At 34.6% G+C, this 12,565-nt stretch overlaps 1 protein-coding gene across 1 annotated transcript in view; it reads right to left on the reverse strand.

The window, feature by feature from the left end:
- KPNA5 (karyopherin subunit alpha 5) overlaps positions 1 to 12,565 on the reverse strand; it is a 49,029-nt gene that overhangs the window by 13,011 nt on the left and 23,453 nt on the right. Inside the window, exons 8-10 of the mRNA XM_060167283.1 lie at positions 6,014 to 6,113; positions 3,238 to 3,401; positions 1,137 to 1,215 (exon numbers count right to left, since the gene is read on the reverse strand). Of these exons, the coding sequence (XP_060023266.1) occupies positions 1,137 to 1,215; positions 3,238 to 3,401; positions 6,014 to 6,113 (343 nt within the window). The remainder of the gene's footprint in view (positions 1 to 1,136; positions 1,216 to 3,237; positions 3,402 to 6,013; positions 6,114 to 12,565) is intronic.

The following is a 12,565-nucleotide window of genomic DNA, read 5'->3' on the forward strand; positions in this document are numbered from 1 at the left end:
TCTTTATTCCATGGCAAGATTAATTATGTTCCATTTTCACAGTACCCACAATGATTTATATTAAGTTTACTTGGTTAAAAACATATGAAGCAGTACACCGAAATTCTGCTCAAAACAGTGTATGTTTAGAAGTGCATTTTATTTTAAAGAGCTATTTTAAATTAATAACTATCAATTTCTAAAGATCTGTTTGATAACTAAGGTAAGTATCTAAATATGACCTTAAAATATTAAAACTGAAAGAATGTAGATTAGAATAAAAAGTTTACTTTATGATGGCAAACAAAGGAGGATTTAATGTTTCAGAGTTTAAGCTTCTGTCTTCAAGAAAGACCACCCCACATCTGAAGTCAATCTGACAACACACCTTTTTTTCTTGACACCTCACCATCCTCCAAGATAGGCAGACAAAGACACACACACACACACACACACACACACACACACACACACACACACACACACAGAGTTAGTTACCAATCTGGAAATGTTTCCTTGCTATCATTCCTTCCATTCTCATAATCAGTCTTCAATTTACTATAAAAGGCCCTTCCATTTCCAACCCCACTTTTAACCTATTTATAACCAATCACCATCTCACTAGCAGTTTCTTTACCAGTCAAGTTTCACGCTTCTTAAACATAACTCACACGTCTGTCTCTGTACCTACAGTCACATGAATTTCTTCTAGTCTGCTGAAATTCTTCTCCACTTTTAAGATTTAGCTTTAGTTCCAACTCCTTTATGGAATCTACAGAGTTCTCAGCACACTGATCTCTTTTTTAAATTTTTATACTATTTACTGACAAATCAGTTCTCAGCAAACATACTACCTCAGGTAATTTGCTTTGTTTCAATATATATTTTCTCCTCAATTGAACTGTAAACCCCTCAAGAGCTGAACTCCTATCTTGTACTTCTTTACATCAATATAGGTCTAGGATAGTGCTTTCAGATAGAGGTATCTGAGATGGATTGCTTACTATCAAAAATATGCTTACTGTCACATTGTAGATGCCTGCATAATTATGGTAATGATAACATCTTGATTAATATGTAATCAAGTGGTATGAAACATGATAAACTTCTTAAAGTTCATTATGTCACCAGTTCATCACATTAAAGTCTGAACTCACCTGTGTTTGTATATCATCACCAGTCACAATATTACCAACTGCTCTTAATGCAGGTGATACAACTTTATAATCATTGTGCCTAAAAGTAATAAAAATATGAACTTACATACTATACTAAAATTTAAAGAAAATTTGCAAAAATTGTACAGAAAATTCTTGCATACTCTCTACCCAGAGATCCCATTCAAGTTTCACTAATTATCTCAGTAATATTCCTATAACAAAGAATCTAACCCAGAATCACGTGTTGCACCCATGTCTCTCTAGCCTCTTTCAACTCAAAACAGTTCCTTAGTTTTCCCTTTGACAATCACAAGCTAGTTATTTGGGGGTTTTTTTGTTCAGTGATTAAGACCAAGTTATATGCTTTTGGCTGAGGTCACAAAAGCTATACAGTCTTTTCCTTACATAGTATTGGATGGCATATGGTATCTATTTTGTCCATTATAGTGGCACTGGCCTCTGGTCACTTAAGATGGTGTCTCCCAGATTTCTTCACTTTAACACTACTGTTTTTCCCTTTATAATTGTTTTGTGAAGAAATACTACTTTTAGACTATGTAAAATCCCATTCCTTAACCTACTTTCACCATAAGTTTTAGCATATCTTGATATTTATTGTCTGAATTATTAATAATTATTAGTATTGTTGCCCATGATGATTTTCTAATGCTATCACTTCAACTATGTGTCTTTTCTATCTATTGATCTATCTACTTATTTTAGTGTGGACTCATGGATTCCTATTTTATTCAATAAGTTATGTTACTACAATTTATTTCAATGCTCAAATCATCCCAGGTTTAAGCAGTAGGAGTCCCTTCAAGTGGACTTTTGTGGGCTTTTGACATTTCTCTATTCTTTGAGTACTCATTACTTTCTGAGTTCATCTTATTTTTTTCTCAGTCCCAGCCCTGGAGTTAGTCATTTCTTTAAGAACCTGTTAACTCTATGTGGTGGAGAATAGTGTTTAAAAACCAAGATTTATGCATTTGGTGTGCTCATCGTGTTAGTACAGATGTGTCACTGCTCTCAGGCCCCTAAGAGGACACATAACATATATACACATATATTTACATATACATTTTTTTCTATATCTATCTTTTTATGATGAAAGCCATGAGTTCACACTGATACCTCTATTTCAGATCTAATAACACAAGATTATTTTGGCTTTTCTCCTTTTCATATGTATATCTCCATTTTCTAAGAATAAGAAGCTGGCTTCCATGATCATAATCTCTCTATATATGACCAGTCTTCTGATCCAGCTAAGCTGCTATCCTATCCCATAGTGTGTTGGCTCCAACCCCTGTTCCAGCCTGCTTACCTGCTCTGCTCTAGTGGGTGCCATCCTTAACCTGGGTCCTGATCTGATCCCCCTGTTGGATCTGCCTTCCCATCCTCCTCAGATGCTGTCCTCAAGCTAGGGCTACAACCCCTTATCGAACCTCTCTTTTTCTACCATCTACCTTGTTTAGGCCTACCTAATGGTTTTCTGACAAAAGAAGAAAGGATGAAAGATTATACACTTTTTTAAAAGAAGAGGATGAGGAAACTACAATATCTTTCTAAAACAAGTTTTCTTACAACTTTTTAACTTCTTTGTAAAGCAAATCTGTTCTTTTTAAAGAAGGTAGCAATAACAGCCCAGCAAAAAGAAACATGATCTTTAATACAAGTGAAATACTAAATGTTTTTCACTGCACGGACTTATACACAAATTAATTACTGTAATGAACAATTAACTAGATTATTGGTTCTGTGAGAGCAGGAACTGTATTCCATATATCACTAATACATTGCACAAAACTAGCAGGTAATAGGCATTTCATAAATACTTGTTGAATTAAGTCCCGCCCATTCCTGAAGAGATTAAAACTAGTAAAATTCATTAACAAACTGATTAGTTCCAAATAGAGGATATAAGAACTAAGTTTAAGGGTCAAATTCTCAGTATTATAGCTATTCTGCAGAGTGGACTTGGTAGCTTTTCAATCCTTCCTGAAGATAGTGATTCTTGAGATGTTTAGAAGGCCATTACTCTAACTGCTAAATTTAAAACACAATCATACACTTATTAACCATAAATTATAGTTACATCAAAAGTTCCACCAATCTTCGACAGACTCCAGAATCAATGACAGCTTGAATTTTATCATTGGATCCATCGGAGAGATAAGAAAGGGCCCAACACACATCTGCTAATACATCTGGGTCACTGCTAAACAACAATCGTGACAGGACATTTAAGCAAGGTGAAACCTGGAAGGGAAGAAAGAGCCAGTATTTAAAATTTTTCTCTATCTAAAACAAAGTTTCTTTAGGAAAATTGTTTCTACTCTGTTTAAAATGAAAATTTAATGCTACAAAAATACCAGAGAAACTAAGACATTCTATTGTTTTAAAATTATGATCATGAAAACTATATATAAATATGAAACTGATTACGATTCCTATTTATCTTATATTGAATAAGATATGTGGTAATTTAAAGTTCTTAAAAATAATTAAATACGTATTTGGGATGCCCTATGTCCAAATCATACACACACACCCTCAATGATTTAAAAAACAAAGTCCTACAGAGTTCTAGTTTTAAGAAAGTAAAATAAAAGCATTTGTTTCTGGCTTCTCAGAAACAAGGAAAAGAAGAAATAGCAATACAAATCTCATCTTTGAGGAGTCCAGTAGACATTTATACCTGACCACAACTGGTGAACTACAGAAACTGAATTTTGGGGTATCAAGCATAGAGGAGGTTGAAATTAAACACTGGATTGGAAACTATAGAGATTAAGTAAAAGTTACATACTGATTGAATTGAAAACTTCCAGCCCTCTTGCAATTCCCAGCTCCCAGATCTCCAGTGGTATTACCTAGTCAACCCAATCTACCCACCTTCCAATAGGAGAGTGGAAAATCTGTCTCTAGAGAAACAAAACGGTTTTAGAAAACATACTGAAATTTTGAGTTCCTCATAGAAAATATGGTTTTGCTGCCCAATTATCCTACAATGAAGCCCATAAGATAACAAGCCTGTACACCCATCTTCCAATCAGCTTTTTAGTGCCTGCCTCCTGAGTATTTCCAGCGTGTCAAGGATCACCAGATATATGAGGAGAGCCTCCAGTAGGAAAGAGATCAAGACAAACAAACAATAAACAAAACAAAAATGTAGACAGACATCAGAAAAAAGAAAACTTCCAAAATTATAAATCCACAGATAAGAACATTTGCTGAAACCATAAAAGAACAAAATTCTACATGAAGATGAGCAATCAAAGAACAAACAAAATTATTGTTGAGAATATAAAATATGATTGTGGAAATAAAATTTCAAAAAAATCTGAATGATAAAGGAATCTGTCTCATAGAAAATCACAGAAAATTTACTTAACAAAAGTCTTAAGCCCTATTAATGTGATATTACACTGTAAGTTTGGAATATGTAAGTAAACAAAAAAGACCAAGATTCCTAACTCTAAAGAGTTTACATTTTAGAGGAAGATTTTTTTTTAAGTTAATATAAATAATAAACACATATTATGTTAAAAGGTGTTAAAAAATGAGAGTAAAATGTGGGGGTCTGTGGCTGGGGGATAGTGATAGATTACACTAAATACAGTAGTTAGGGTAGAGCTCATGGAACAGGTAACTTCTAAGCAAAGACTTAAAGAAGAGGGAATTAGGTAGATATTAAGCAGTGTTGTAGGGCAGTGGCTCTCAAAGTGTGGTCCATGGACCCCCTTGAAAACTTTAGGGGGTCTTTAATGCCAAAACTATTTTCATAATTATACTAACACATAATTGGCCTTTTTCATTTTGTTGACATTTGCATGAAAAATATAAAAGAAATCGTGGGTGTCATACAGAGTGAAGTTAAGTCAGAAAGAGAAAAACAAATACCGTATGCTGAAACATATATATGGAATCTAAAAAAAAAAAAAAAAAAAGGTTCTGATGAACCTAGGGGCAGGACAGGAATAAACATCCAGAGGTAGAGAGTGGACTTGAGGACACGGGGAGGGGGAAGGGTAAGCTGGGAAGAAGGGAAAAAGTAGCACTGACATATATACACTACCAAATGTAAAACAGATAGCTAGTGGGAAGCAGCTGCATAGCACAGGGAGATCGGCTAGGTGCTTTGTGACCACCTAGAGGGGTGGGATAGGGAAGGTGGGAGGGAGGCACAAGAAAGAGCGGATATATGTATACATATAACTGATTTACTTTGTTATACAGCAGAAACTAACGCACATTGTAAAGCAATTATACTCCAATAAAGACATTAAAAAAAAAAAGAAAGAAACGGTGGGTAAAACTATCAGCACATTTGCACAAATCAAAGCAGTGATACCAAAATGTACCACAGATCTTTGTATTCTTCATGTCCACACACTTGTAGTTAAAAGTGGGGAGGAAGAATAACCTTGAAGAAGCAGTAAAAATTACTAATTTTATTAAATCTCAACCCTTGAATATATGTCTTCTGAATATATTGTGAGATAAAATGGGGAATACACATAGAACACTTCTGCATATCAAAAAAGTAAGATGGTGATCCCCAGGAAAAACACTCATTTGAGTTACAAGCTGAATTAGCTATTTTTTCCCATGGGAATATCATTTTTACTTAAAAGACTGTTAATCGTTACTCAGTCTTAGATATTTGGCAGACATTTTTTTTTGGAAAATAAAGTGAGCCTTTCCATTGTATATCTTTTGATTTTATGTATGTGCAAATATTGTCTAGTCAATAAAAAAAGTAATTACTAAAAAAAAGAGTAAAGTCCCTTTAATCTCTAAAACTCTATAATAAGGAGACTTAAAAGTTTATGTAGACAGATTCCTTAATTTTTGTATTTTACAAATACCTTACTAAAGTTTGGAGGAGGATTTTTGCCTCTACATAAATTTGAGAGGGCCCATACTGCATTTCTGGTTGTTGTAAGTCTGTTTGAATTTGTTAATAACCTGCCAAGAAAAAGAAAAAAGGAATTGTCACTTTACATTCATTTTTCCTCTTTAGCTGTTTTCTACTATCATAACATAAAAATTCTTATTTAGAAGGAATTCAAACCGACCTGGTAAAATAGGAAAAGGAATTTTTAAAAATTCATTATATTTCCAGAAACAAAAATAAACATATCACAGCTCTATTTTGAAAATTTTAAAAATATGACCTGAATGGATTCTTATAAGATATAAAACATGTTCAAAATAAAGAGTGTTATGGTAAACTGACTTATTAATTTCTATATATTTTAAAAAGAGTATATTATTACTTTTTTTAACCGTGAAAATAATACACTATACAAATTCATGAAGTAAGAACTACAGAGTCAAAGTGAATGAAGATCAGCTGTTGAGAAGAGATAGTTTGTTTTCTTCTGTTTTGTTTTAAGCAGATTGCCTATCTTAGTATTTTCATCTGCAACCTGCTATCAACCTGCTAGAAGTACAGAGAACCTAGCTTTAAAAAAAATTCTTGTTCTGGAGTGACTTCAGCAAAAATGGTAGAGAAGGGAACTCTGGGGGCCTATCCTTCCCCAAAACACCAAAAAAATTTTGCAAACTCTGTCAGAATCAACTTTATCAGAACTCTCCAAGAAAGTAAAAGTTCACAATAAGCAAGTAAACTTTTAATCAGGAAGGGGCTGAAATGTGGTAGGAGAGCTTTCTGGCAATATAACTTGCCTTTGCCCAATACCCTCCCCAGCCTGGAAGCAGCCTTGAAGACAAAAGCTGGAGTTCCCACTGTGAGTTCTGGTTCCAAAATGGGCTATGGAGACTTGTTTCCAAGGAATTGTGTTTCTCTGTTTTGACCTGTCTGGGTACTCCCTGAAGGACCAATGAAGGGCTTGCCTTTGTTTTGCCTAACCAGGAACTCTCTCATTAAGATGAATGTCTGATTTGTCATCAAAAACCATGGAGGACAGAAGGCAATAATATATTTGAAGGGCTGAAAGAAAACTGTCAAAGAAGAATTCTATATCCAGCAAAATTACACTTCAAAAATGAAGGAACAACAAAAGCTGAGGAAACTCCATCACTAGTAGATCTGCTTTATAAGAATAACTATAATAACTAAAATGTCCTGAAATAAAAGGACAATAAATAATGACTCAAGGCCATATGAAGAAATAACATAACTAAAAATAACTACACAGGTAAATGTAAAAGGCAGTATTATTTTATTTTTGGTTCATAATTTCTCTTTTTTCTATGATTTAAAAGATACATACATAGAGCAATAATTACAAATCTATGCTAACAGGCACACAATGTTTAATAATGTAGCTTGTGACAACAGTAACTTATTGTACGACAGAGATGTAAAGGAACAGAGTTTTTGTATAATATTGAGACTAAATTGGTATAAATTCAAAGTTGTTGTTAGTTTAAGATGTTAGTTGTACTCCTTAGATTAACCATTAAGAATATAACTAAAAAATATACTAAGAAAGAAATGAGAAGTAAATCAATACAGTATATTACCAAAAAAAAGAAAAATCAATTAAACACAAAAGAAGGCAAGAAGGAAGGAACTGAGGAACAAACAAAGAGTTAAGCCATAAGACACATAGAAAACAACAAAATGGTAGAAGTACTTCCCCATCAGTATTTACACTGAATGTAAATGGACTAAACTCTTGACTTAGAATTAAAAGGCAATGACTGGCAGCATGCATTTAAAAAAAACAGAAATAAACAAAAACAATTCATGAACTATCTGTAATGCACTCACAAGACACTCCTTTTATTTATTTATTTATTTTAATTTGTGTGTGTGTGTGTGGTACGCGGGCCTCTCACTGTTGTGGCCTCTCCCGCTGCAGAGCACAGGCTCTGGACTCGCAGGCTCAGCGGCCATGGCTCATGGGCCCAGCCGCTCCGTGGCATGTGGGATCTTCCCGGACTGGGACACGAACGTGTGTCCCCCACATCAGCAGGCGGACTCTCAACCACTGCACCACCAGGGAAGCCCAAGACACTCATTTTAGATTCAAAGATACAAACAGGTTGAAAGTGAAAGGGTGGCAGAAACATTCCATGCAAGTAATAATCCAAAGAGAGCCAGGGGAGCTATACTAGCATGAGAAAAATGGATTTAAGTCAAAAATTGTTTAAGAGATAAAGAAGAACATTATATATTGATAAGAATGACAATCCATCATGAAGTTATAACACATAGCAACAGAGCAAGCATACAAAGCAAAAATTGACAGAATTGAAGGGAGAAATAGACAGCTATAGAATCATTGTTAAAAACCTCAATATAGGGCTTCCCCAGTGGTGCAGTGGTACACTCCATGTTAGATCACAAAGCAAATCTGATATATTTTCAAAGATTGAAATCATATAGAGCACAACGAAATGAAACAAAAAATCACTAAAAGAAGGAAAATTGGAAAATGCACAAATATGCGGAAATTAAGTAACATACTCTTACACAACCAATGGGTCAAAAAAACTTCCAAGGAAATTAGGAAATACTTCAAAATAAATGAAAATGAAAACCCAACATGCTAAAACCTACAGAATGCAGTGAAAGCTCAGAGGAAAAATTATAGCTGAAAACACCTACATGAAAAAAGAAGATCTCAAAAAAATATAACATAAACCTTCATCTTAATTAAGAAACTAAAAAAATTAGAGCAAACAAAACCCCAAGCTAGCAGAAGGAAGGCAATAATGAAGAGCAGAAATAAATGAAATAGAGAAGAGAAAAACACTAGAGAAAATGAACTAAATCAAAAGTTGATTCTTTGAAAGAAAAATCAACAAAATAAACAAACTTTTACCTAGACTGACAAAGAAAAAAAAGACTTAAATTAGGAATGAAAGTGGGGATATTACTACTTATCTTTCGGAAATACAAATAATTGTAAGAGAATACTATGAACAATTGTAAGCCAACAAACTGGATAACCTAGAAGAAATGAACAATTTCTCAGAAACACATAAACTACCATGACTCAAGATGAAACAGAAAATCTAAATAGATACATAACAATAAAAGATACTGAACCAGTAATCAAAAACTTTCCAATAAAGAAAAGTCCAGCACAAGAGAGCTTCACTGGTAAGTTCTACTAAACATTAAAGAAATCCTTCTCAAACTCCTCCAGGAAATAGAAGAGAACATTCCTACCATTTTCTTTTTTACATCTTTATTGGAGTATAACTGCTTTACAATGGTGTGTTAGTTTCTGCTTTATAACAAAGTGAATCAGTTATACATATATATATGTTCCCATATCTCTTCCCTCTTCCGTCTCCCTCCCTCCCACCCTCCCTATTCCACCCCTCTAGGTGGTCACAAACCACCAAGCTGATCTCCCTGTGCTATGCAGCTGCTTCCCACTAGCTTATCTTTTACATTTGGTAGTGTATATATGGCCATGCCACTCCCTTGCTTTGTCACAGCTTACCCTTCCCCCTCTCCATATCCTCAAGTTCATTCTCTAGTAGGTCTCTGTCTTTATTCCTGTCTTACCCCTAGGTTCTTCATGACATTTATTTCCTTAAATTCCATATATATGTGTTAGCATATGGTATTTGTCTTCCTCTTTCTGACTTACTTCACTCTGTATGACAGACTCTAGGTCCATCCACCTCATTACAAATAGCTCAGTTTTGTTTCTTTTTATGGGTGAATAATATTCCATTGTATATATGTGCCACATCTTTATCCATTCATCCGAAGATGTACACTTAGGTTGTTTTCATCTCCTGGCTATTGTAAATAGAGCTGCAATAAACATTTTGGTACATGACTCTTTTTGAATTATGGTTTTCTCAGGGTATATGCCCAGTAGTGGGATTGCTGGGTCATATGGTAGTTCTATTTGTAGTTTTTTAAGGAACCTCCATACTGTTCTCCATAGTGGCTGTACCGATTCACATTCCCACCAGCAGTGCAAGAGTGTTCCCTTTTCTCCACACCCTCTCCAGCATTTATTGTTTCTAGATTTTTTGATGATGGCCATTCTGACTGGTGGGATATGATATCTCATTGTAGTTTTGATTTCCATTTCTCTAATGATTAATGATGTTGAGCATTCTTTCATGTGTTTGTTGGCAGTCTGTATATCTTCTTTGGAGAAATGTCTATTTATGTCTTCTGCCCATTTCTGGATTGGGTTGTTCGTTTTTCTGTTATTGAGCTGCATGAGCTGCTTGTAAATTTTAGAGATTAATCCTTTGTCAGTTGCTTCATTTGCAAATATTTTCTCCCATTCTGAGGGCTGTCTTCTGGTCTTGTTTATGATTTCCTTTGCTGTGCAAAGCTTTTAAGTTTCATTAGGTCCCATTTGTTTATTTTTGTTTTTATTTCCATTCCTCTAGGAGGTGTGTCAAAAAGGATCTTGCTGTGGTTTATGTCATAGAGTGTTCTGCCTATGTTTTCCTCTAAGAGTTTGGTAGTTTCTGGCCTTACATTTAGGTCTTTAATCCATTTTGATCTTATTTTTGTGTATGGTGTTAGGGAGTGATCTAATCTCATACTTTTACATGTATCTGTCCAATTTTCCCAGCACCACTTATTGAAGAGGCTGTCCTTTCTCCACTGTACATTCCTGCCTCCTTTATCAAAGATGAGGTGACCATATGTGCGTGGGTTTATCTCTGGGCTTTCTATCCTGTTCCATTAATCTATATTTCTGTTTTTGTGCCAGTACCATACTGTCTTGATTACTGTAGCTTTGTAGTATAGTCTGAAGTCTGGGAGCCTGATTCCTCCAGCTCCGTTTTTCTTTCTCAAAATTGCTTTGCCTATTCGGGGTCTTTTGTGTTTCCATACAAACTGTGAAATTGGAGGACGATGTTGGCTGTGGGTTTGTCATATATGGCCTTTATTATGTTGAGTAAAGTTCCCTCTATGTGTACTTTCTGCAGGGTTTTTATCATAAATGGGTGTTGAATTTTGTTGAATGCTTTCTCTGCATCTATTGAGATGACCATATGGTTTTTCTCCTTCAATTTCTTAATATGGTGTATCACATTGATTGATTTGTGTATATTGAAGAATCTTTGCATTCCTGGAATAAACCCCACTTGATCATGGTGTATGATCCTTTTAATGTGCTGTTGGATTCTGTTTCCTACTATTTTGTTGAAGATTTTTGCATCTATGTTCATCAGTGATATTGGCCTGTAGTTTCCTTTCTATGTGACATCCTTGTCTGGTTTTGGTATCAGGGTGATGGTGGCCTCGTAGGATGAGTTTGGGAGTGTTCCTCACTCTGCTATATTTTGGAAGAGTTTGAGAAGGATAAGTCTTAGCTCTTCTCTAAATGTTTGATAGAATTCGCCTGTGAAGCCATCTGGTTCTAGGCTTTTGTTTGTTGGAAGATTTTTAATCACAGTTTCAATTTCAGTGCTTGTGATTGGTTGGTTCATATTTTCTATTTCTTCCTTATTCAGTCTTGGCAGGTTGTGAATTTCTAAGAATTTGTCCATTTCTTCCAGGGTGTCCATCTTATTGGCATAGAGTTGCTTGTAGTAATCTCTCATGATCTTTTGTATTTCTGCAGTGTCAGTTGTTACTTCTCCTTTTTCATTTCTAATTCTATTGATTTTTGTCTTCTCCCTTCTTTTCTTGATGAGTCTGGCTAATGGTTTATCAATTTTATCTTCTCAAAGAACCAGCTTTTAGTTTTATTGATCTTTGCTATCGTTTCCTTCATTTCTTTTTCATTTATTTCTGATCTGATTTTTATGATTTCTTTCCTTCTGCTAACTTTGGGGGTTTTTTGTTCTTCTTTCTCTAATTGCTTTAGGTGCAAGGTTAGGTAGTTTATTCGAGATGTTTCCTGTTTCTTAAGGTAAGATTGTATTGCTATAAACTTCCCTCTTAGAACTGCTTTTGCTGCATCCAAAAGGTTTTGGGTCATTGTGTCTCCATTGTCATTTGTTTCTAGGTATTTTTTGATTTCCTCTTTGATTTCTTCAGTGATCACTTCGTTATTCAGTAGTGTATTGTTTAGCCTCCATGTGTTTGTATTTTTTACAGATCTTTTCCTATAATTTATATCTAGTCTCATAACATTGTGGTCAGAAAAGATACTTGATACAATTTCAATTTTCCTAAATTTACCAAGGTTTGCTTTGGGACCCAAGATATGATCTATCCTGGAGAATGTTCCATGAGCACTTGAGAAAAATGTGTATTCTGTTGTTTTTGGATGGAATGTCCTATAAATATCAATTAAGTCCATCATGTTTAATGTATCATTTAAAGCTTGTGTTTCCTTATTTATTTTCATTTTGGATGATCTGTCCATTGGTGAAAGTGGGGCGTTAAAGTCCCCTACTGTGAATATGTTACTGTCGATTTCCCCTTTTATGGCTGTTAGTATTTGCCTTATGTATTGAGGTGCTCCTATGTTGGGTGCATAAATATTTACAATTGTTATCTCTTT

The sequence above is a fragment of the Lagenorhynchus albirostris genome, chromosome 12 (genome assembly GCF_949774975.1).
Source record: "Lagenorhynchus albirostris chromosome 12, mLagAlb1.1, whole genome shotgun sequence".
Lineage (NCBI taxonomy): Eukaryota > Metazoa > Chordata > Mammalia > Artiodactyla > Delphinidae > Lagenorhynchus > Lagenorhynchus albirostris.